General features: G+C 43.1%; 2 protein-coding genes across 2 annotated transcripts; both read right to left on the bottom strand.

Annotated features, from left to right (window-relative positions):
* On the bottom strand, positions 1-6,142 carry LOC119660311 (probable fatty acid-binding protein). The gene is made up of 3 exons (XM_038068785.1): positions 6,023-6,142; positions 257-525; positions 1-189 (listed from the first exon to the last, which is right to left on the bottom strand). The coding sequence occupies exons 1-3, from the start codon at positions 6,093-6,095 to the stop codon at positions 139-141; spliced, it is 393 nt and encodes a 130-aa protein (XP_037924713.1). The 5' UTR covers positions 6,096-6,142; the 3' UTR covers positions 1-138.
* An 8,919-nt stretch (positions 6,143-15,061) lies between these two features.
* Positions 15,062-20,147, bottom strand: LOC119659645 (probable fatty acid-binding protein). The gene is made up of 3 exons (XM_038067847.1): positions 19,989-20,147; positions 15,319-15,593; positions 15,062-15,251 (listed from the first exon to the last, which is right to left on the bottom strand). The coding sequence occupies exons 1-3, from the start codon at positions 20,059-20,061 to the stop codon at positions 15,201-15,203; spliced, it is 399 nt and encodes a 132-aa protein (XP_037923775.1). The 5' UTR covers positions 20,062-20,147; the 3' UTR covers positions 15,062-15,200.
* Between the last annotated feature and the right edge of the window lie 4,135 nt (positions 20,148-24,282).

Raw genomic sequence — 24,282 nt, 5'->3', positions numbered from 1 at the left:
TTAAGAGTTGATCCATTTTACATTATTTTTATATTTATTTACTTTATGTTAAAAATTTACTGTATGTCTTTAATAAGGCCAATGAGATACAATTACCAATTTTCGCCCAAATGTTGTTCAGCCGTGGAACCTAACCATTTAAATGGCTTTATAATATCTCACGGCGGTTACACCTTTGAAGGAATATGTCTGTAATAAAAATCAATAAATAAATTATCACATGATGCTAGGAAAATACAATTAAACTTTAACGTACCGCAATCATTTCAGTGTCGGAAAATTCACGAACGGTTTCTGCTGACTTATCGCCTTTTTGCTCCATGACTAGTTTGTTGGGAGTTTCGAATTTGTAAAGAGTTTTGATTTTCTGTCCATCATAGGTATCCATGTCGAACTCTACTCCAGGTTTGAACTTCATAGCCTTCCCTGTGGAAGTTGATATATATTCGTATTCGTCTCCGTTTTTTACCAAGGTGAAAGTATCGGTTCCACTGCTAGCTAGTTTAATTTTGTCCGCATCAACTCCTGTAAAGTAAAGAGGGACTCGATTAGTGAAGTAGTGAACTTCAATATCCTGCAAGAAAAATCATTTTGAATATTAGCAGCGAAAATTTGAAGTAGAGAAAGTTATCAACATTTTATCAAATATTTATTCATTTAAGTAAGATGGTATTTCGGGGAACCACAAAAAGGCCCAGCTTCCACTCGGATATTCAATCTTTTTCATAATCGTCTAAATCAGTAGGGTCCTCTCCTCTTGATCGGTTTCTCCATTTTGCTTTGTCATATATTTGATCTGGAGGGGGTCGTTCTCAAATCACTATCAAGGGTATCTAGCCACTGTTATTTCAACCGGCCTTTTGATCTTTTCAAATTGACTTTGATGTTGAGACGAATCTTGGCAAGTGAATACTCGTCAATTCCATATCATTGAAGACGCCTTTCTCGTAATTTACTTATAATTGGTGGGCCTGATATCGATCGTGTATGTCCTCATATTGGATGTGATCATGGCGTGTTAAACCGCTGGTCTCAGTTACGTCTCTGTGGTTTTAGTTAACCCCATGGTCTTCTAAAGACATGGATTGATTTAGTGACCACAATCAGAGTTTTTTGAGATAAGCATAATGGTGCTAGTTTGTACTGAGTGCATGGACCAGTTTATTCATACTGGGAGATGCTAGGCCTACCTGAATCTCTACTGAACTAAGGACCTGTGTTGAAAACACACCACACCTAGTCCATGAACCTCTTACTAAGAACCAATTGCTATCACCCAATCCAACCCAACCCAAAGCGCACGAGACAGGAAGGTTCCTGAGGCTTGTGAATTCTGGGGCTAATCCGGTTCCCATGGTACCAGTATCTCCCTGGTTAGGTTTAGTGCCCTATTGCCACTATAGATGAGTCTCCGTGCACATTCGCTCTGATTAGCCTACTGCATTACGGCCACCAAACCGTATTGAGTACAGCGTACCCCGGTGCCTGGCGGTTCTTTTCGGAAATTTGGTTTTGGTCCGGACGACAGGGTTGCTGCACGTTTTCCTCGCCGCACCTAAGATCATCAAACCATTGATATAAGGCAACATCTTTCTCTCCGTTAAGCTCGTCATTCACTTTCAGTTTGGCCTGTCAGATACGCCTGAAGAGTGAGAATCTTATGGGCATCTTTATCGCTTGTGAACATTTTTGATAATATAAAAGCTCACATAGCATCATGCCATGCTATTAACATAGTATGCTGGTCCCAAGCCCAGGTAAAGGAGGAGGGTTTGACGTACTTTGTACTATCCTCAGAAAAGAGAGGTCAGGGAAAGAGATAAATACAGTACAGTTGGAGTTATTCCACTACGCCTAATCCTAGCTGATCTCTCTTGGTGACAGGTCCCGCGACAAATGCATACAATGTCGTTACAAACATCGGATTGAGTCACAAGCCTCGGAGAAAAGCTAGGGCGTCCACCTCAGTCGACGCGGCAGGACGGGCCCCGGTCCTGTCGAGAAATGGGCAAAGGTTCTTGACGCATGGACGGAGTCAGGACGTAAGCAAGTTAGTCCGAACAAAACCAATACGTGTATGGACGCTAAATGTTGGTACCCTAACTGGAAAGACCGAGGAACTAGCAAGAGCCCTTCAGAAAAGGCGCATTGATATCTGCGCTCTCCAAGAAACCCGATGGTCTGGTGCGAAAAGCTACAACATTGAACGCGAACGCGGTAAAAGTGGCTATAAACTTCTCTATTTTGGTAACCCACACACTCAATATGGTGTTGGCATTGCCATCTCAGAGGGTTTCCGTGATGCCATTAAAGAAGTCGAACGATTTGATGATCGGCTGATGAAGCTCACCATTATATCAGCTGATCGCATTATTCACTTCTTCACCGCGTACGCACCACAGACAGGTCGACCTGATGCCGAGAAAGATGCCTTCTGGCAACTTCTCGATGAAAAGACTTGTCACGTGCCTGCTGATGATTATATTATTATTGTCAGCGACCTTAATGGTCATGTGGGTGAAAAGGCAGACGGTAACAGGTGCCATGGGGGAAAGCGGTTCGGAGCGCGCAATGAGGCTTCAGTGTGGTTCTGTACCGTGTAATATCTGGTGAAGTTCCACATCTCGTAATTGAAATGGTTAATCACTGTAGCATCTGGATATGCATTGCTAGAAGCGAGATCATTTCTGTTATCAATGTGTTCAATAAGAACTCAGTCGGCGGACTAGGTTGTCTATTGTGATGCAACTATTTCTCATCTTTAAATCTTGCAAATCTGGGATCTTTCTCGGAATTTGTATTTTCCAGCAAACATAATAACTATTCTAATCTGTATCTGGAATCTGTATTTTTCAGCAAATATAATAACTATTCTAATACTGGGACGGATCAAAGATCATCTCGAAGGTTTCATCGATAGAGGGCAGGCTGGTTTTCACTCCGCATCCTTTTGCTCTGACTATCTGTTTTCTTTCGATTTCCAGAAGGCATATTACTGGAGTATTCTGCTTAGGAGGAGCGCTTTGGAGAAACTAAATGTTATTATCAGATCGACTGAATTGAAAAATCTGCAAATATATCCAAAGCTTATGCGAGTAATGTGGACATAAGTTGCTATCATTAGGCCGATGTACAGTTCTGCACACGTTGTGTGGGAAGGCTAAAATGCCGGCAAGGTAGCCCCACTACAAAAAACTACATATAAGCCAGCGTAACTTTAGATGTGTTACTCAAAATGCGTCCTTTGGTTATACATAACTGTAATGGGAGCGGCTCACAAACTATTTCGTTTAGATTTATAGGGAAACAACGGATGTGAGGGTCACCGAAGGTTGGAAGAGATATTAGGAGAACTAAATCCATTTTTCGAATACCTTCTGCTTTCCGAATCCTCACAACTCTGTTTCTTAGAAAATATGAAGTTACCCTCAAAGGAGAAGGGACCAGAAGGATATGTGGCAGGTTATACAAAGGTCTTCTACGCCGCTGATTCAAAAACAAAATACGGGTCTGGAGTAGAAGTCTACCTTACGGATAAAAGAAGGAGAAGGCTTCTTCCATGGGATAATATGGAACGGTCTTTCAGCCTGAAGTATGTAGGATCCTAAGGCTAGCAACCTGGGTGATTGACGAGCGAACTACTATGGGCCGCTGGTAACTATGGCGTAGAGGGAAATTAAACCTCGGATCCCTTAGTAAAAGAAGATTCAATCTCCCCTTTGTAGGGACGAGAACTAGCAATTGGAGTGCCACCAGCATTGGCTAATGCTGTTATCAAAAACTGATAACAAGCTGTATCAACACCAACATAAAGTTGACACTCCTTCGTGCTAGTATTCTCTCTGTGCTGTTATATGGCAGTACCATGGATTACTTATGACATCTAGTAGAGAATACCAAGTATTTATCAAAGCAAGTCTTCCTCATGTCATTGGTGTACTCTTTCTCAGGAATTCCTACAAGGAGCTAAGCCAGGTTGATATTCTACGTCTCATTTACGGTGGTGACAATGTACATCTAAGAAAGAGAGCAGTGATAACATGCCAACTTTATAAAACGGTTAAGTTGGAGGAATAAAGGCTTGAAGTGGCTGTCAAAAGAGTCAAAATTCACTTATATTTTTTATGGTGACTGACGAATGAATGAAAGATATACAGTACGGAAGGGAAGGAAAATTGAAATGTATAAGTGTTGCTAAGGACGAATATCGTTGAAAGAAGAAAGAAGAAGATAAAAAGGAAGAAAACCAAGTGAAAGGTTACAAAGATACGTGAATAGCTAAAAATGAATTGATGTTTGTCGGTAAAGGGCTGCAGCGAGTCGCTCTTAGAAAAGGTTGGGTACCCAAAAGAGAGGGTTCGTTGACTAGAAAACTAGAAAACAATTGGTCCGGTCCTTCATAAAATGGAGGTTGTAAAAGAAGGAGGAGGCTTAGTCCTCAATTAGGTAGTTTTCGTCTTCAATATGATATAGATAAGGGAACGGATCACACCTGGAAATCAGTCTCGGCTCTGCTGCTTCCAAGGCGAGGCTACGATTGTTGAGTTGCGTTTTCCCTGGATCCAACCACTAGTCGTTTTTTTGTCAAATTCATACTCGTACTTATTTACGTCATTTAACACAATCTTATATGAAGAGCTACATAAACCGGTATAGCGGTCAAATATTCGTTGATGTGGTGCCTTTAATTGTTGATTATTGTGGAGTCGTAAGTCGATTCTCCTTCGCGGGTTGACTAGAGAGTAAGTTGCCTTAGAAACATGAGGCGTGGAACAGTAGTGGAGGAGGGTAGGCTTTTCGGGAAATCCTAGAGGGGTAGTCAAAATAACGGTGATGGGGCCTATACAGCAACCATATGTGCTCTTTTTTAGTGAATTTCTAACTGACGGAAGGACACAAGGAAAAATTGTTCATATCAGAACTATACAATACATTCAGTGTGCCTGTGAGCGAGGAGACTTTGCCAAAAAAACAAGAAGGAAGTCAGGACACATGGTGGATGAAGAAAATGCGATCTTCGAAGTAGTCTTAAGAGGATCATACGGGGGAGTTAACGGAATTGCTACAGGCTGCTGCGCTTTGAGCAAATACGAATCCGCGGGGTGCTCTCCACAAGGTTGTAATGAGCAAGATTCGGTGGCAAAAATTACCCCAAGTGACAGTCCTGCGATCCTTGTTCAAAATTATTGCAATTCTTTTTCCACAATCCTCCATCCCTCACGGTTTGACAAGACGTTTTCACGATAAGAGGTCTGTGGGGATTGGACACCATTCCGAACAAAGCTTTGAAGTTGCTGCTAAAATCAGAGTCACATGGTCCATAAGCACATTTGAATTGTGCATGGTGGAACGAGTGTTTTTCGCCCAGGAAGATAGGATCGTACTGTTAGTATGGGTTTCAGAAAGTCCGTTCTACGGTTGATGCGAAAGCATGCATTAGGTTCCGGAGGCCTTGTGGGGACGTTAGATGTCAAGAGTGCCTTAGCAGGGTCAACTGGGGTTGGTTTAAGGACATCCTGGCGAAACTGGGTGTCCTTGAATACTTAGCTGGGTATGTATCATCGTGGGAGTGATTCCCTGGGATCTGTTGGCGGATGGGGCACACTGTTTCTCCCAGAGGAGCAGGGCGTATTCGATATGAATTCGGACTTCTGAAAAGCCAGTATGAGGGAGCTGTACAGGAAATGACAGCAACGGTGAGATGATTCCAGAAGAGACCGCTGTTTGGTTTTTAGAATTCGGGAGAAAGTAGAACAGTCCAGGGATACAGGGCCGACTGGTGTGATCCTGAGGGTCCTTATTTTTCGTTTTTTTTAATTCAAGTATTTCCAGTCAGAATCGTTTGATTTATATTTAAAAGTGCAAGAAGTTCATTGAATCAACTTTCACATAAAATAAGTCCTTTTTCATCACTTCGTAACCACTTTGAGGATTCACTGTCACTTTATATTTTAAATCACTATCACTATTACTGACGAATCTACGTTTTACTGCACTTTATTTACAATCAACTTAAACTCACCGAGCGCTTTCAAGTATTCATCGAAGTTTTGAGCAAGTTCCAATTTGTATTTCTTTCCTTCCCAAGCGGCCATTTCGAAAACCTTTTTTTGTTGTTAGTCCTTACACCACCTTTAACGAACTGTGAAAAAATTTCGGGTTTCATTGTACTTTATAATCAGCCTCAGTTGGCTTGCACTTTGTTCAGGGGGTCGAAAAAATATGACTTTCCAATAATAAGTTATCATTGAATTTGAAAGTAAAACCATTTGATAATGATTGCAGTTAAATTTAGGCTTTAACCTTTTTATTTGGTTTTTGGAATAAATCTTTTTAAAATTTATGAGTAAATAAAATTCAAAGGGAAATTTGTTTAGTCAGCGTTTGCTGATGTTTATCATTTGGAGGAGCGGAGGAGCCCTGAGCGGTTATAGTAATAATACTTGTTGGAGTAACAATCTATTTGGATCTAATGCTTCAGGCGTATTAGAGCACTTCATCCGTCATCATTATCCTGATTCGACTCATGTACTCATTCACCGATGAGTCGACTGGTATCCGACTCCCAGGTTCGATGCAGATCAGTCTGTCATCAATCAATACTCTAACCATTAAGCCATCCGAACAACGGACCTATTATAAGTTCAAATGAATCTTATGACTCTCAAAAAATTGGGCTTTTCAGGACTATCAAATACGAAAGGTACAAAAGCGATAATTTAAAAGATTATAAAAACTGTGTGATCATTTAATAAAGTTCATAAACTGATAAATTATAATCAACAATTGCCAGTACTTTCTGCGGACTAAGGTAAGTCAACGCAGTATATACACCATAGGTGCAAATTTTGAATTTTATCTTTATACGCATGTATGATTACGAAGATTGGACCGAATATTTATCTAAGATGCTGAATGTGTCTGATAAGTTTAATAAATTTAACACTTCGTCAGCCCCTGGTATATTGTTCAACATTGTTGCATCAGAGAATATTACATATGGATGTAATACATATATGGTTGCCAGTTATCCCTAAAAGGGAAACACCATCATACGTGCCCTCATTTCTTCCCAAGAAATGTGCTCCTGCTTCCATTAAGGCTTTCCAAGACGATTGCACTCCTCCTCAATTGCTCTAAACCGTGGGTTTCTGGGGCGACCTACGCGTCAGGCTTCCTGCGATAGTGGATTCCATTGCATGGTATATCCAGCAGACGCTTTTTCTTAAAGTGGGCCCTATCATTTGCCATTTCCTCTTTCTAATCAACATATCTAAGGGTCAGTGTGTGGACGAACCTCTGCATTTAATGCCGCGTTCTGTGTGCCCATCCTTTCGTCTTTCATGTCACAGCATATTCATTCCTTTTGCTAGAATGTAGATTGGGATCATGCCCATCACGATCAGTACTGCCCCAGTTCATGTGGTTCCAAAAGCACTGCAAACCCTCAGGGCTATTAGTCGGTAAACTAAATTCCCCTGCTTCCTTTGCCCACGTAGTTGACGCGTAAAGCAAAATGGATTGCACTAGTGCTTTAATAATAATCGTTGGCGAAACAATCTATTGGATATATTGGATCAGGGCCTTTAAGTGCGTTAGAGCACTTCATTCAAAAGCGTAACAGTACACTACAGTGCACGGTAGGAGGCAATGTGGTCAGCATTGCGCTCGACCGAGAGTATTACGCTGATTTGACTCAGGTACTGATTCACAGCCGAGTCGATTGGTATCCAACGTCAAATCACGATACAAATCCCACTGTCACCAGTGAGATTTGAACCGCGACCTTCCGTACGATAACCTTGTGCTCTAACCACTCAGCTATCCAGACGTGGATAATTACTGAAGATAAAATCGGCTAGGCTATAAATAACTTCTTCGCATGCAAATCTCCGGGTTCAGGTGTCACAATGCCAGTAATATTATATCATAGAAATATCAGGAAAGGATTGTGTCATGGCTCTCTTTGGGGGTACGTACCACATTTCTCGAGACGCGTGGTTTTCAGACCGAAAGCAGGCAAGCGGTTATGAGTCCACGAACAATTTTCGACCAATCATCCTCACTCATTTCGTGTTCAAGAACCCAGAGCGCGTTTTGCACATTCGCATAAGGACGATTATGAAGAGGACGTTTTGGCCGACTAAAATTCCGCAATAGTACCAGTGGGACAACTGCCTTTTGATATGTATATTTTGGGTGCTCCTTAAAGCTCATATTGGCAGTTTGGCTGCACCCCCTGATTTGATCAAAAACTTGTTGAGTGGGATCACTCTTTACTTTCCGCTGTTTCGGTGGTTTTTTGAATAGGTAGAGGTGGAAATCTTGAAAAGAGCTATTGCACAAGGTTGAAGCAGTGTGTGAGATACTCATCCATTAAAACCACTCCTCTGTACCCATATCGCCGAGGGGTCACTATAAAGTATTACTTCGCAAGGGGGGCTACGGCAGCACGATTAAGTCACGCGTCGGGCGCGCCTTCCAGCTTTTCGTCCAATTTATTTCCTCAGCATATCCTCCACGGGATTATGGGGTTGGATGACTACGTTGAGAGTGTCGATTAAACTAACTCTTTCAATCGGGAATCTTGGATAATAGAAAATAACAGGCTCTGGGTTCGCCGGTGCAGCGGTGCATTCGGGACAGTCTGGGGACTCGTCTAATCCGAAGCGATGCAAGTACTTCCTGTATCCACCTTGTCCCTTAAGGAACTGTGCTAGGTGGTAATTCAATTTTCCTTATTTTCGCTCGACCCATCTCTCGATACATACGATCAGTGTATGAATCCGCATATTTAGAATTATCCCACCGTTGCTGCCATCTTTTGTACAGCTCCTTTCTAGTGGCTTTTTGGAAGCCTACAGGCACATCGCCCGAATTCGCCCTCCTTCTCTGGTAGAGGCAGTGTGACACTGTGCGGAATCGTTCCCGTATTGACTCATACTACCTCATTGGATACTGTTTTATATGTATTGCACACCCACATCGCGATTAGCCGGCCTACCGAACTCACCACGTGAAGGTCAATCACCCTGTCATATATATAGCAGCGGCCCCAATACAGAGCCTTGGGGAACCCTACCTGTCACAACATATTGTTTCGGCCCGTTTTCCGTCTCGCACCAAAGTAGTCGCTCCGAAAGGTAACTCTCAATTATCCCAGCTAAGTAACCAGGCACACCCAGTTTAGTCACGGTGCCTTTAATTCCGGCTTAGTTGGCCGAGTTAAATCGTTCCTGATGTTCAGCGTCGTATGCTCCAGGCCCACAGCCATTGTTATTGCATCGACTGAAGAATGCGCTTTTCGAAACCCATACCGTCGTTCCGATGGACCATCCGCTAGCTCAACGAACTTAAACAACCTGTTGTATATCACTCTCTAACATCTTCCCTACAGTATCTAGAAGACAGATAGGGCGATGTGAAGAGGGTGCCCCAGGTGGTTTTTGGGGCGTCGGTTGTAGAACCAACCTCTGCTTCTTCCAGTGACCCGGGTATACTCTTTCTACCATGCACGATTCAAATGTGCTTATGAACCATTTAGGCCTGATCTTTCTTATTTTCCAAAATTCGTCCACAGATTTTTTGTAGTTCCTCCTCTGTCACGTCGGGGATTAAACGGTCCTGTTGAACCGTCAGTTTAGGTCCATTTTCTTCCTGTTCTGGGAAAAAAATTCCAATTATTTTGAACACGAGTCGTGGGCACGTTACTTTGGATGTTTTTTGCCCACGAATTTTGTCCATTGTAACCTTGTAAGCAGTGTCCCGTGGGTTCGAATTTGCCTCAAGGTACAGTTGCTTGTAGCAATTCCACTTATTTTCCCTTATGATCTTCTTAACGCCGCTTCGAATATTGCTGCATTTTTTCTCTGACTGTCGTTGTTCTGGCTTTCTTCTTGTCCTTTGGCGAAGCCTCCTCGTTCGCAAGCATGAGTATCTCAGCGAGATTTCCAGGCTCCACTATTAGTTTGCTTTCCTACTGTGGCGGAACCTCCGTCGCGGTAGTGTAGATGCACATGCCTCAGTTACATGTGACATAGTTGACTCACCTTTTCCAGCGCTATTCCGTTCGGGTCCTGACCCCCTTTCTAAGGCCGCCGGAATGACTCTTCCTCTAAAGTTTCAGTGGATCAACCAACTATCCTGGTTCCTCCAATTCTGTTGCGCATTTGACTGTCGCCTCCTCCGTTTCTGATGTCGAGAAAGATGTTTACTCATTCACTAGAGCATCCTTTTCGCCAACGAGGTACTGAGGTAAGTGGCATCGACGATCGAACCTAGCCTTCTGCCTCGGAAGCGTTAATTAGTACAATGTCCAGTTCCGTGGTTTCAAGCATGATTTGGCGCCTGGTGTTCGTCAATCAGCATTATTATTATAAATCTCATTTAGTCCTACGATTAAGCTCCCTCCTTCATGCCGGACACCTGTCACCACCTGCAACGTACCGATTGTCCACTAGATCTCCAGTGCAATGTCTGATAAGATTGCCCCCTTCTTCATACTTCCTGCACTTTCTCGATCTATTGTGTTCAAGAAGTCAAAACTCGCGAGTCTATGAGAACGAAACAAAAGTTTATCGTCCACGCACAATAGCAGTAGTTTGTGCGTGCTTTCATTTCCATCCCTTGCAAATATTACTACGCAACCTAATAACCAGGATACACTGTAAATAGTGCGACGCGTATTTAATTGTTGTACAACCTTGCTCACACAAAAGTTTCTCTGTGTCCTGCTGCGATCCGTTAGGCAAAAATGCACTTGATGTCATGCTAGGACATATTCATAGCACCGGAGATTTACCCAAAAACCAGGATTTTTTTCGAAGAGAAATTTCAATGGAAAGAAGGGGTACAATGGGTCCCCGCATAATTTGTATTCCAACCCAGGCAAAGACTAAAGAAGAACAAGAAGACCTTCGTTTCTCTTATTGTGGGCTAATGTGGGGATTTAGAAAATATAAAGTTACAATAGGCGGCCCGAGATGGCGTAGTACTTGCTGGTTTCATAACGTGATGTTAGAACGGTTCATTTGATCGTATGCTTAACGATGTATTAACGATGATGCAAACTTAGACTTAGATTGCCTGAGTTTCTGGTACGGCATCGCTCCATCTAAGACCGAGTCTGCGGTGTAAACTGAAATAAACTCTGTTGACTGCCAACAATCGTTCGCGGATTTCGCTGTCATAGCTGTTATCGGTTGTGATTTTCGAACTTAGATAGGAGAAATTATCAATGATTTCCAAGTTGTATTTATATCTTTATTATTCTCAGATGACCAACGCTATTTTAAGTTGTTGTTTTTTTCGTATTTGGTTCTGACGTCGCCAACATGTATTTTGGTTTGCTTCCATTAATGCGCAGCGTAAGAGCTCAATAAATAATAATTGAATTGATGAAAGAGGAGGGCGACACCAGAAACGCCTGTTCAGAGGGAAGAACCTGGGGAAGAGGCTGCGCGAACGGTTGAATGAATAAATAGGACAGCAAACCCCAAGTAGAAGAAAAGGGTTCAACTTCACAAAAAAAATGTGGAGCGGGTGAGAAGGACTGCTTAAGTTATCGATCAAACTCATATAGTCGGAACTCCGAAAAAGAGAGTGGATTTCTTAATGAGGATGTGGAAGCCTGAAGAAAGGTAGCACTTCGAAAAGGGAGGACGTTATGATGATCATCTCTAAACTTGGGGAACGGTCATACGCTGACATTCTGAACTCAGCAATTTGGGGGATACTGTTGTTACAAATTAGTAAAGTCCGTAGGACAGGAAACCAGCAAAAGAGCTAGCTGCCGGAGATCACAATAGTCTGCAAGGATATAGATGAGATTACCATGAAGGCAGAGGTTCGCGAGGCCTTGAAAAAGCAATCTAATTTCATCGGACTTTAGGAGTTCTTGGTGAAAACCCAAATGAAAGTTTACGGTAAAACACAAACCGCCATCATCAACTTACTAATAGAGCCAGCACTCAAAATGTTTGACGCGGGGAGAGCAAGAATAGGCTGCGTTAGGTGTCGGCTCCAGGAGCAGATGGTACCGAAGTGATGCTTTAGATGCCTTGGCTTCAGTCACATTGTGAAGGTATGCAACAGTTCAAATAATAGATTGAAGCAATGCATGAGATGTAGGCGGATAGTCGTATCAGCAAGAACTGCTAAGCTGACCCATATTGCTTACTGGACAAAGGGATACATAAACGTCAATCACTGTCTTCTGCAAGAGAAACATCGATATGGCTATAATTAGTGAGCTATATCTAATCACGGTAGTGGCACTGGACCATCCGGGCAAAACAGTCCTTTAGCAATTAATGGAGCACTCAGAGGATGGATTCGTGAGAGCAAAACTGAAACACACTTCAAGGCCCTAATTAAATTCGTTTGTTGCGCTAGCGATTATTAAAACTGAAAGGAATCCATATATGCAGCTGCTATGTTGCACTGAACACTACACTTGCCGACTACAGGCAAATACGGAGCGCTCTGCTTCTGGATGTAAAAGGACATTGAAGGGGACTTTTAACGGGTGGACTCTTAATTGGGACAGCCGAGCAACGAACCTTAGAAGATGTGCTCTGTTCAAAGCATTCACGGAGCTAGAGGTGCTACTCGCAAATCTCTGGACCTCATTCAGCCTCTCCGTATACAGGATCTGATCTACTAGAGTAGTTTGGCAAGTCAGGGACGATTATACTCATAGTACTCACCAGACAATCTGCATGGAAATGAAGGGTGAACCAAATCGAAAAAGTGCTTTCGCAGACGGTTGGGCAAGCCAGGTGGATGGCGAAAGCTTTTAAGGGAGACAGTTTTCAGGGTGGTACGGTCAGAGAAAAGTGAATGCGGAACAGCGAAATCGCAAGTTTGCGAGACGTCTCTTTCTGCGTAAGGAGGCTTCACCGGAGATTTAGAAGGAAATGGGGTAGCGATAGTGAAGAGGAGACACACAGCCAACTGCATGACCACTTAAAAGAAGCCATTTGGATTAGATATAAATCATTGGGGTGGGGACTATAGGGTGGTAATGAAAAGGTTGTGAAAATCACCTCAGGTGACCTGCACGCGCCCCTTAACGATATTGTTACGATTCTGTTTCCACATTATCAGAATAGCGGAAGGCAGCGGGTGAGTTACCACGACTAACCGTGGTGGAGCTTTGGGAAATATACGGTAGGATCGGCGACAACAAGGCCAGAGGTTTGGATGCCTTTACTAACAGAATTTACCAATTATTAGTTAAGACTAGGCTCGATAGGTGCTGGTTTCTGTTGGCTGCTGCGGCGTGTTGAAGTTGGATGTCAAAAATGCATTCAACTTCTCTGAACGGAGCCGAATCAAATCGGCGTTGGCTGACGTAGGTGTTCCCGTATATTTAATAAATCTGTTAGGACATTATCTCTCAAAGGGGACTCTCTGGTATCGGACGGACCCAGCGGGAGTACCACACGGCTCGGTACCGGGTTCTCTGCTGTGAAATGCAATGTATAGTGGGGTGCGTGTTCTTTTCGTCCTAGAAGAGATTGTCGGCCTTGCGGATGACATGGCTGTGGCTGTTATAGCAAAGAACTTAGTAGATGTAGAGGTCTATGCGATGGAATCCGTGAGAGCAGTAAAATCCTGGCTAAAACGAACTGAACTGACCTTGGTGGATGAGGGACCGGAATCGGTCTTAATAACGAAGCCTAAAAAGAAGAACACTGTGACAGTCGGTGGATATACGGTCACCGATTATCAAATACCTGAGGGTGATGTCAAAATGTAAACTGAGCTTTGGGGAACATCTAGGGTATGCATGCGAAAAGGCTGCTTATGTCGCTGTGGCACTTGCTTGTTGCTTCTAGTCGGAGTGGTTTACGCGTCCCTTATATGGGCAGTGTCCGGATAGCGGAGTGGTTAGAGCGCAAGGCTGTCGTACGGAAATATCACTGGTGGCAGTGGAATTTGTATCGTGATTTGACGTCGGATACCAGTCGAGTCAGCTGTGAATGAGTACCTGAGTCAAATCAGGGTAATAATCTCGGGCGAGAGCAATGCTGACCACATTGCCTCTTAGTGAACCGTTACGGTCTTAAATGAAGTGCTCTAACACACTTCAAGGCCCTGATCTAACATGGATTGTTGCGCCAACGATTATTATTATTATATATGGGCAGAGGCGCTTGCAAACTCTTAGACGGAAGTAGTTGAATTCGGTTTACTGGCTAATGGCTTTGAGAGTTTTCAGTGATTCTAGAACCACATCAGATGAAGCAGTACTGGTAGTGGTGGAAATGATCCCAGCCGACATTCTCACGAACCCAATAAGCATACTCTACCATGCAAGACGTATGGAAGGGCACACAGAACGCTGGGTTGCGACAAGGTGAGGGTCCAATGGTCTCTGGCATGGGCTCATTCTCAATATTAGGGTGTGACTTGGGCGGAGACAGGGTGAGAGCAACTACCGTATTACTCAGCTCCTCACGGGTTACGGTGGCTGCTACAGACAGTATTTATATCGCTTTGGTTTGAATGATTCACTGAATTGTTCTAGATGTGGTGACATACCCGGGGATCCAGAGCCTGTGATATTTCACTGCCCGCAATTTGCAATGTGGAGGAGAAAAGTGAATCAAGTGTTGTGCAGGAGCGCGACCCCGGTGATTATAATTTTGGAGATGCTGAGGTTAAAGGAGAACTGGCTTACGGTTTGCTCCGCATTTGTAAAAATACAGCAGCAGTTGCGAAAGGAAGGAAGAAGGAGGAAGACGGAAAGGAGCAGTAGCATGAGTGCTTAAGAGAAACCCCATTCGAGGAAGTAATAGCTGAATGGTAGTCCCGCGCGGTTGGGGCTAATGGGACGGGAGGTGGGTTTCAGCGAAAGCGAATCCCATACGTGCCGACTGTAACTTCGACGATCGTGAGGTGGAGCTGAGGTGGACACGTCTTTCAAGGATTTTCAAGTGTGTAGGAGCAAAAAAGAAACGATTACTTATAGTATTGAAAAAAATCACAGTCAAGTCTGAATTCGATAGAAACCTTGTGTATACCAGTTTGGTTTTGATAAATTATAACGAGAATATTTTAATTTTATTTAAATTTATTGTAAATCTTTGATACTGCCAATGAGGTAGATTAGAATCGGAACATTTGTTTTCAAAAATATAGGGAAGGATTAATAATTTTCAGCATTTAGGTGTTAAGTCGTCGAATTAGCCTGTCTAAATGGCTTTATAATATCTCTTCGCGGTTACACCGTTGAACACATGAGTCTGCAATAAAAACCAATTAATAAAATTTCATTAGATATTGGGAAAATAGATTTATATTTCAACTTACCGAGACCAATTCAGTGTCGGTAAATTCACGAGTGATTTTTCCTGCCTTATCACCTTTCTGTTCCAGGACTAGTTTGTTGGGAGTTTCGAAGTTGCAAACAGTCTTAATTTTACTTCCATCCAAGGTATCCATATCGAACTCTACTCCAGGTTTAAACTTGATAACTTGGTTCCGCATTGTGGAAGTGGTGGCATACTCGTATTCGTCTCCATTTTTTACCAAGGTAACAGTTGGGGCTGCACTGTCAGCCAATTTATGTTTATCCGCATCAACTCCTGTAAATATAAATAAAAGGGCCGCATTTGAAATATTAAGCGTTATTAACGAATATTTGGCTATGATAATTGATCTAAGATTGGGCGCTGTAAATTAGACAACAGTATAGCAGTTGCAGCCGACCATGGAGAAAATGGTACGCAAGGAACTCTGCCCGTGAAATGGGTACGACTACAACCACGATGAATTGAACCTAGAACGCATCTCTCAGTAATTCTCCCGGAGAGTATGTTCACCTCAAGTGAGGCTTCCTCGCAAATGCCACTTCAGGCGAGTCCAATTACAGGCTTGGGTTTGATTACCTTTGTTTAGTTCGCGGGGACGACAGTCCCTAACGTGTTGATTAGAATCAGTTTGGTGCGGAATGGGGGAAATGTTGGAGCGGGTAGTTTACAATATGTTAGACTACTTGAAAGTCAAGGAGGCCTTTTATATCGGCAATATGGTTTCCATTGATGTCATCGGCATCCATTTGTTTTGCCGAAAATGCAATCTACGGAAGAAGTAGTTCCTGTAAATATTGGATGGTGGTGACCGTGAAAGTGAGGAATGCATTCAATTCGGTCAATTGGAACTTTATACAACAATTTTCGTTACCAAAAAATGTTTTTCATTGCCATGGCAACACTCGCAACTGAAACCAACGAGGTCTGCAGCGGGGAATTAGACGCACGGCTCCCTCAATTCAGCTGCCGCAAGTCAAAATTGATACCTCGCGCGCCTCTGCTCCTAGCTGCGCTTCTTCCCAAAAAAAGACTTTAGCAGGGCCAAAGAAACCCTCTTCACCGTGCCCCCGATATATAATCCTGTGGACCTCGTTTGAGGACTTCGAAGGTTTCTGCAGCAGCCACAAGAGGTGTCCGTCTTAATTATGAGCGATACCATGATCATCAGGTTGTGGATAAAATCCGGCTCAATAGGTTATGGTGGGCGGGTCACTTAATCCGTATGGATGATGATGATCCCGGAATGTCTATAAGGGCAATATCTAAAGTAGAAAAAGACGACGAGGCAGACCCTGCCTGAGATGGAGCGATGACGTAGGTCAGGACGCCACGCAGCTTTCAGGGATATCGAATTGGTGGACCTCGGTGCAAAACCGGGATGTCTGGAGTTCCTTATTAAGGCAGGCCTAGACCTTGATTATGATGATGATGATATGACGCTTGAGCATTTTTCTATATCACCACCCTAATTTAGGGTAACTTAATGCCCGTTACAGGACAATGCCTACACAACCCCCGGCACTTCTAGCGAACTGAGAGACCGTATGAGTTTTCATTTCTTAAAACTTTGATAGAAATACCGCAAGCACTCATTGATTATAAGAAGTTAGAACCTAACAAAAAATTTCCCCGTAATCTTTGTGTCATAAGACTTTACTTTGTTATTCAAACGTAGTTAAAAGGTTAGTTCAGAATAATAGTTGCTTGAGGAGCGCTAGTATCCTGAGCTAGGGTACGAGTATATATTTGGATATTATCAGCAGTGGCAAGAAATCGACTGGGGATCTAAATATAACTTTATCTGTATAGGGTTTACCAAATGAAGGAGGCTAAACATATCTCCTCAAACTGTGTTTTCTGAGACCAGAGAGAAACCAGGACCATTTTTCAACTCCAAATACCCACTCAACGGATCGAAGACATTCTTAGGCTAATGAATGCTTCTCTTATGTTTCCGTAAAGGCGACGGTAAGCAGGGTCAGCAGTCCGGGGGAAATAGGCATCATATAGTACAGAACAGTGGATTTCGGTAGCTCAAATCGATTAATAACATGAATGCAAGGAAAAGTAAATATAATCAAAAGAAGTACTCAAGAACAAAGAAGATAACATCTAGCTGGGTAAGAAATGAAACAAAAAACAGTGCAATGATTCCTTTGGAACTAATAATCCCCCTTGTTTAGCCTTGGTACCCTTAGATAGCGAAGTTGACTCCTCTGAATCGGATTTCCTAATTATTTTCGATTGTAAACTGGAGCAGTATCGCTTTCAAATCATTGTCCAATTTGGCACACTATCGCCGGCTACCTATTATGTTCAAATCTAAGGAATTGATCTTACCTCAACTTTTAGACACAACTTCATCGAGGCTACACTGATATACGAGGTGATTTCATTACATGAAAGTATCCGGAAAACGTAGCTTCGGGTGGAAAATATAAGGATCTGCAACAAAAATTTTGCGGACCTATCCACTATTCCTTCTTTGATTGAAGCTATTAGTCTGGACCTCCGAGGAAACCGAGGGCTCGAGGGGAGCCCGCCTCTCATCGGCCTGCTTACGCCTATTGTCACAGCCTAGATATTCAGAAAAGCTTGACATTCCCAATGGACTGCGTTACACCTTACTAGGACAGAGTGGAGAACCCACTGCAAGGTTATGACATAGCATTCTTCATCAACGGATCAAACATGTGGGGACTACTCGAACGGTCTTCCAGGATACATTCGTGTATTCTAGGTGTAGGCACTTACAATTTTAGGAACGTCTCGATGCGTGGGACTTATCGGAGCCCCAAGCGTGGCATAGTCATTTTGATCGAAAGCCAAACGTTGACTAAGGCTTTGTACTCCCAGAAGAAGTTCCCAGTGGGACATTCATCAGATTTATCCAATATGCCAATTAGTAAAGGCATGGGGGTAATAACAGGATGTGCTGTCAATGCTCGCCACATATACTCGGGAAGTTTGAACATCAATGCTAGAGGATCAGGATTGTTGAAGTATCTGATGGGAACTGATCAGCAAATCCTCAATTTGGGTAATGAATCCACTTTGTTCAACGTGTTCAGGCGAGAGGCCGTCGACATCATGGTGGAATCTCCTGACACTGCGGCTATGGTCGGAGATCAATGAACTGATATCAAACTCTCAGATCACAGAGGTATTGACTTCGTAATGGGCATAGATCTACTTTCACCCACTCCATTTCGGAATCCGCGGAAGACAGATTGGGCGACGCATAAAATAGAATTGAGTGTCCGATCACGATCCCTGTGAAGTGCATCAAATCCATTGTTGGAATTGAGAAGATAAACCAGATGATGACAACCAGTATGAGAGAAGCTTTCGAAGAAAGCTGTCCGTTCAAGACGCCAAAGAAGGGTAAAACATCATGATGGAACTCGGATTTGGCAAAACAGAAAAGAACGACCAGGATGCTCCTCAGTCTGTTCTGACGTGTGATTAAGCCGCTGGCTGGAATCGCTATAAAGCACAGAAGGCTCTAAAGAAGAGCATAAGATCGGCTAAACGTTCATCATGGAGACATTTTTGCGAAGAGGCTAACTCCCCTGAGGCAACCTCAAAGCTGAAGCGGATCTAAGTTAAAGAACGTAGCCAGAAACTGGCTAATTTACATTTACAGAGCGGGAGGTATACAGAAAGCGATGAAGAAACGGCAAAATATTTGCTTGAAGTGCTTTTTCCAGGCAGCATCCAAAATTTAATCTCTAAGACTTTGTACTCAGTCGCGACATCCTCCAGACTGATGCGGTAGTGCTCTGTTTTTGACAATCTCTCGTTGGATGTAGTCGGCGTCCGACTGGGGACTCTCAGGGGTGTAATCAACTTGCACTATTTAACAGCCGCTGACATTAGATGGCGAAGATCTGCCAGCTGCGCTATGATTAGGATAATTCGGCATACTTATAGTAGGATTTGGTCGCGATAGCTTTTGGGCCAGATGCATGCAAATGCGTGTTTGATTATGGCAATTTAGCACTGGGCATATGCAGCCAGATTCGGCATACCATATAATTGACATTGCCGAACTTATGAAAAAGAGAGAGAAACCCTCAAGCACTTTGTTATCCTCCAGCTCTCACTAGAGCCAATGTAATAGGTAAAAAATTCTGTGGAGTCTCCCTCTAGTTGCGGTATCGTAAATACTACGGGCATGCTCTGAATTTCTGAGTCGGCTAGATTCTGCTCCCTTGCTCTTTCAACAGCCGTCATTGTCTTAGGGCTTTGCCCCATTAAAACGGCGCACCTTACAGCGGCCACTGATACCCACCTGGGTACCCCATAATTAGAATTCTGTTTGGAATTGGTTCCAAGGGTGTTGAAGAACATACTATAATTCTGATCAGTAATCAGCAACTCAAATTGGTTTCGAGAATGCAAAGGAAAAGGGGATTGTCTAAGGATATAAGACCGACAGGCGTGGTCCTAGATTCTGTTCAGAAGTAGTCCTAATTTCTTGTACGGTTTTAGTAAAGTATTTCCAGCCGATGATGTTTAACTTATATTTAAAATGCGCGCACTTGATTGAGCCAACTTTCACATAAAAAAAAAATTATTTTCCACCACTTCGTAACCACTTTTGATCACTATCACTGAAGAATGTACTGTATGTGTAGACTCTTTTTAAAATCAATTAAAACTCACCGATGGCTTTCATGTATGCATCCAAGTTTTCGGACTTGACCAATTGATACTTCTTTCCTTCCCAAGCGGCCATTATGAAGATTTTTTCCGGTTGTTAGTCCTTACACCACCTTCAAGGAATTGTGAAGAAATTTCGGATTTCATGGTAATTTATACTCAGCCTCAGTGAGTTCGCACTTTCTTTTATCGATATTCAGAGGTTAGATAAAAATATGTATCCATGATTTCAAAAAATACACAACCTTTGGATTCATTGTTTCTGCTTTGATAACAACTGCTGCATGCACCAGCACTTTAGTTTCGGCCTTTTTCTTGTTTCGTTTTTGGAATTAAGTCAATTTAAACAGAAATAGATATAATTTGCAAGTACTTATCGCTTGTATTATAGATACACATCTTTCTAAGCGAAGAAGGGCTGACAACCACCCTAACCCGCTATAAAAAGATGATGAATGAATCTTATGACTCTCCAAATTTTGGCTTTTTATGACTACAAAAGATGATAATTTAAAAGGTTGTAAAAAATGTGACTATTTGATATTCTTAATTAAGTAATATGGTAGATTAGTACGATTACCAGACACGTTTCGCGGGGCTTATCTCTCACCAGACACTTGCTAACATAAGGTATCGCAGAATTTAGGCCGGTTATCTATTTAGGAGGCTGGATGTATCTGATAAATTTAACAACCCGCCAGCTCGCTTCATGTGGTCAAACATGATTAGATCAGAGAGCATTACATGCAGCTTTCGAGTCTAAGAAGAAATGCAAACCTGTGATATCTCACAAAGGATGCAGTAATCATTGTAGTGAAATTTAACTATTGATGACATGGCCTTGCTTGAAGTTCGGCGGTCAAATCTGAAGACAGGAGTAGGCGCTGAAAAAGGGGCTTAATAATGCAATTTCTACACTGAACTGATTCCAGTGGCAAAAATATCGTGGATTCATATTAATATACATAGATTAAAATGGATTTTCTAACGACAACTTCAAGGTGGTATTAATCGTAAAGCTCCTGTGACCCAAGTGTTTGTCTGAAGAAAGACTCAAAAAATCACCGTTTGGCATGTGTTACTAGAAAATCTGCAAAATCACGTAAAATGGAATGGCAACGCTTGAATTTTCAATCCCATCTGCGTTTTTTATCTCATCGTGGTAAAGTCTGAATTTTTGGCTCTAACCCGTAAAAGAGAGAGGACGGTACCCATGATGGAGCATAAAACCTGGTCAATGCCTGCTCAACCAACACCAACAGCTCTACTACCAAACCCTATCTCCATCTTCACGTGGTGACCGCTGGAAGCTCTTTTTTAAAGAAACGCTGCAGACGGAGAAGGATGAAGGCGAGTCTCCCGCCCCTAAAAACGCGACAAATTGTACTAACTGCTCCTCCAGGTTGGGGGTTGGATAGGGCTGACAACCCTACACGGAAAAGTTACGAAGCCAGAACAGGAGTCTCGGACTGGACTGACAATACAACGACGAACCCGGGAACGAAAACTCCAAAAAAATGAAACCTGTTGTTATCGACTTTGAAAACATAAGCGAATGCCTATGCACTTTGCAAATTTAGAAATATAAGCCTCATTAACGTTGACGCCCCTACAGAGGGGACTGCGGAGTCGGAGAAGGATACTTTCTACGAGGTAGTAGAACGAACTCTCGAGATAAGATATCAAAATTATATTTGAGGATTTTAACAGCTAAGTAGGTACGGAGTCCGTATTCAGGCGACATGTTGGCTCCCATAGCTTACACTAAAATACAAATGAGAACGGACTGCGGATTATTCAATTAGCAGTATACCTGGGCCTCTCCAGACGGGACCATTTTCAAAAAAATTGACCACGCACTGATCGAACGCTGCCACCTCTCATAAATTGCACGACATATAGGGGGCTTGGCATAGTACTCCGAGCTCGAATAACAACACTACCCGGAATCCCCTCTAACAATCAGGTGAGAGTGAACGCTGAAGCCACCCACAATAGAGCCTTCCGCATCACCTATAAGAGGGAAATGGATGCCGCAATAACCGCAACAACAGAGGTCCTGGAGAACGGAAGAATGCTGCATGCCGAGTAATGTTGCATTCCCAAAAACGCGGGCACGCGGTGAGATCATTATTACCAACTCCGGCGAGCGGAGAAGCGACTTCACAGGCGGAAGAAGGAAGCCTGGGAGAACCAACAGGTCTGTGAACTCGAAAATTACAGTGAGTAACCGCACCAGCCGCATAAGTTTTACCAACTGGTCAGCAGGGTGGAGCTTTACGCACCTCGATGCTCATCCTACCGAGACAAAGAGGGAAATCTGATTTCCGACAGAATGGGTATATTGGAGCAATGGGTTAAGTACTTTGATGAACTGCTCAACAACCAGAACATCGGCAAGTTGGAGGACCCGCCAACTGAAGACGACAGACAGCCGATGGAATTACCAATTCGGCTAATTGGTTGAATATGAAGGCGACCAATTATACCAAGCAACTGATGCTCAAGGTATGAGACGGCGCATCAATGCCAACGAGGCATTATCTGTTCCATACATAAAAAGGGGGATATCACGCAGTGCAGCAATTATAGAGTCATCACGTTACTTCACTCCAGGCAAATCAGCAACAGATCAGATTTTCTCTCTGCTGCAAGCGATGGAAAAACTGTTGGATATGGACACTAGTTGCACCATCTATTCACCGACTGGCTATGCACCGCCTGAGAGAATTCGGTATCTCGACGAAATTAATAAGAATGACTAGGTTGACCCTGACCAATGTGCAAGGCCAGATAAAAATAGCAGGATCACTCTCTAGACCATTTGACATAAACGACGGTCTAAGACAAGGGGATCGTGCGTCCTCTTCAACCTGGCCCTGGAGGAAGTGATCCGTGATGCTGAGGTAAATGCAAGAGGTATGATGCTTTTTAAGTTCACCCAAATACTGGCCTATGCTGACGATATCGACCCGAGACGTACAAACTGCTTTGGCGCGAGATCTTGGGCTGCACATCAATGAAGGAAACACAAAATATATGGTGGCAACGTCAGCACCAAAAATCAACCAACCAACAACATCAAACCGCACTGGTCAAATGGGAAGAATAAAGATAGCAGAATACAACTTTGAGACCGTTGACAATTTCTCCTATCTAGGGTCAAAATCGATAACAGCTATGACAATGGAATCCGCGCAGGGCCAAAGGTCTTACTATACAAGACAATGATCTTGCCAGTCCTTATGCATACCTTAGAGACTTGGGTTCTTAGCAAGAAAAATTTGCGAACTCTTGGCCGCGTTCGAGAGAAGAATCATCATATTTGGCCCCTGATATCAAAATGGATGGTTCCGTAGCCTACATAATGACGATATCTATGAGCGATACCATGACCGCCAGGTAGTCCGGCTCAATAGGTTGCGGTGGGTGGGTTACTTGGTCCGTATGAATGAAGACGATCCTGCCCGAAAAGTCTATAAGAGCAATATCTATGGTAGAAAAAGAAGATGAGGCAAACCCTGCTTGAGATGGAACGGTGGTGTGGGCCAGGACACCAGACAGCTTTTAGGGATATCGAGCTGGTGGACTTCGGCGCAAAACCGGGATGTCTGGAGTTCCTTATCAAGCAGACTTGGATCGGAAACCGGTTGTTGCGCCGTTGATGATGATGGAAGGAGGGAAAGAAGGGAAAATCGTCCTTAAAAGGTTATGCAACTGCAAGTGGTGGAGTAACCACCGTTATGGTAAAGTTGGATTTACCAATACCACTGCCGGAGAAGCCTGTCTATTCATAGAGGTAAAGCTGTCCCTGCAGGCAGTAGCAGATGCCCAATATTATACAAATCAATCTCACCCAGTGAAAGGTACTGCAAAACCATCTATGAGAAGGGAGTCGAAATGGGCATAATTAGCGAGCCCTGTTGCAACAATAATGGTGGAGCCGCAACGGAAGGTGTAACTGGCAAGCTGGCAAAATGGGGATGTGAAAGTCAGACCATCTAGCGGGTGATAGAATTTCCGAAAGCTGAATTCGTCAGGATAAAAATAGCTAGGATTTCCATACATAGTTGTTGTACTCCACCAAGCGCGACAATAGCAAAAATCGATAAAATGGTAGTCGGAAACTCAAAATTAAAGTATGTGATTTCTACTTGTTTGCTGAGGTTTGGGCAGTAAAACTACTGAAGCGAGTGGCTTTCGCAGAACTAGACTTAGTGCTTGCGTATACTGGAAATGTATCCATTTTTCGAGGGACAGGCTCAGACTCAATAGCATATTTGATATATATGTGTAC

This window comes from Hermetia illucens, chromosome 6, assembly GCF_905115235.1.
Source record: "Hermetia illucens chromosome 6, iHerIll2.2.curated.20191125, whole genome shotgun sequence".
NCBI lineage: Eukaryota > Metazoa > Arthropoda > Insecta > Diptera > Stratiomyidae > Hermetia > Hermetia illucens.
The sequence above is the reverse complement of the archived record's forward strand: the minus strand, read 5'-3'. Positions and strand labels throughout refer to the sequence as shown.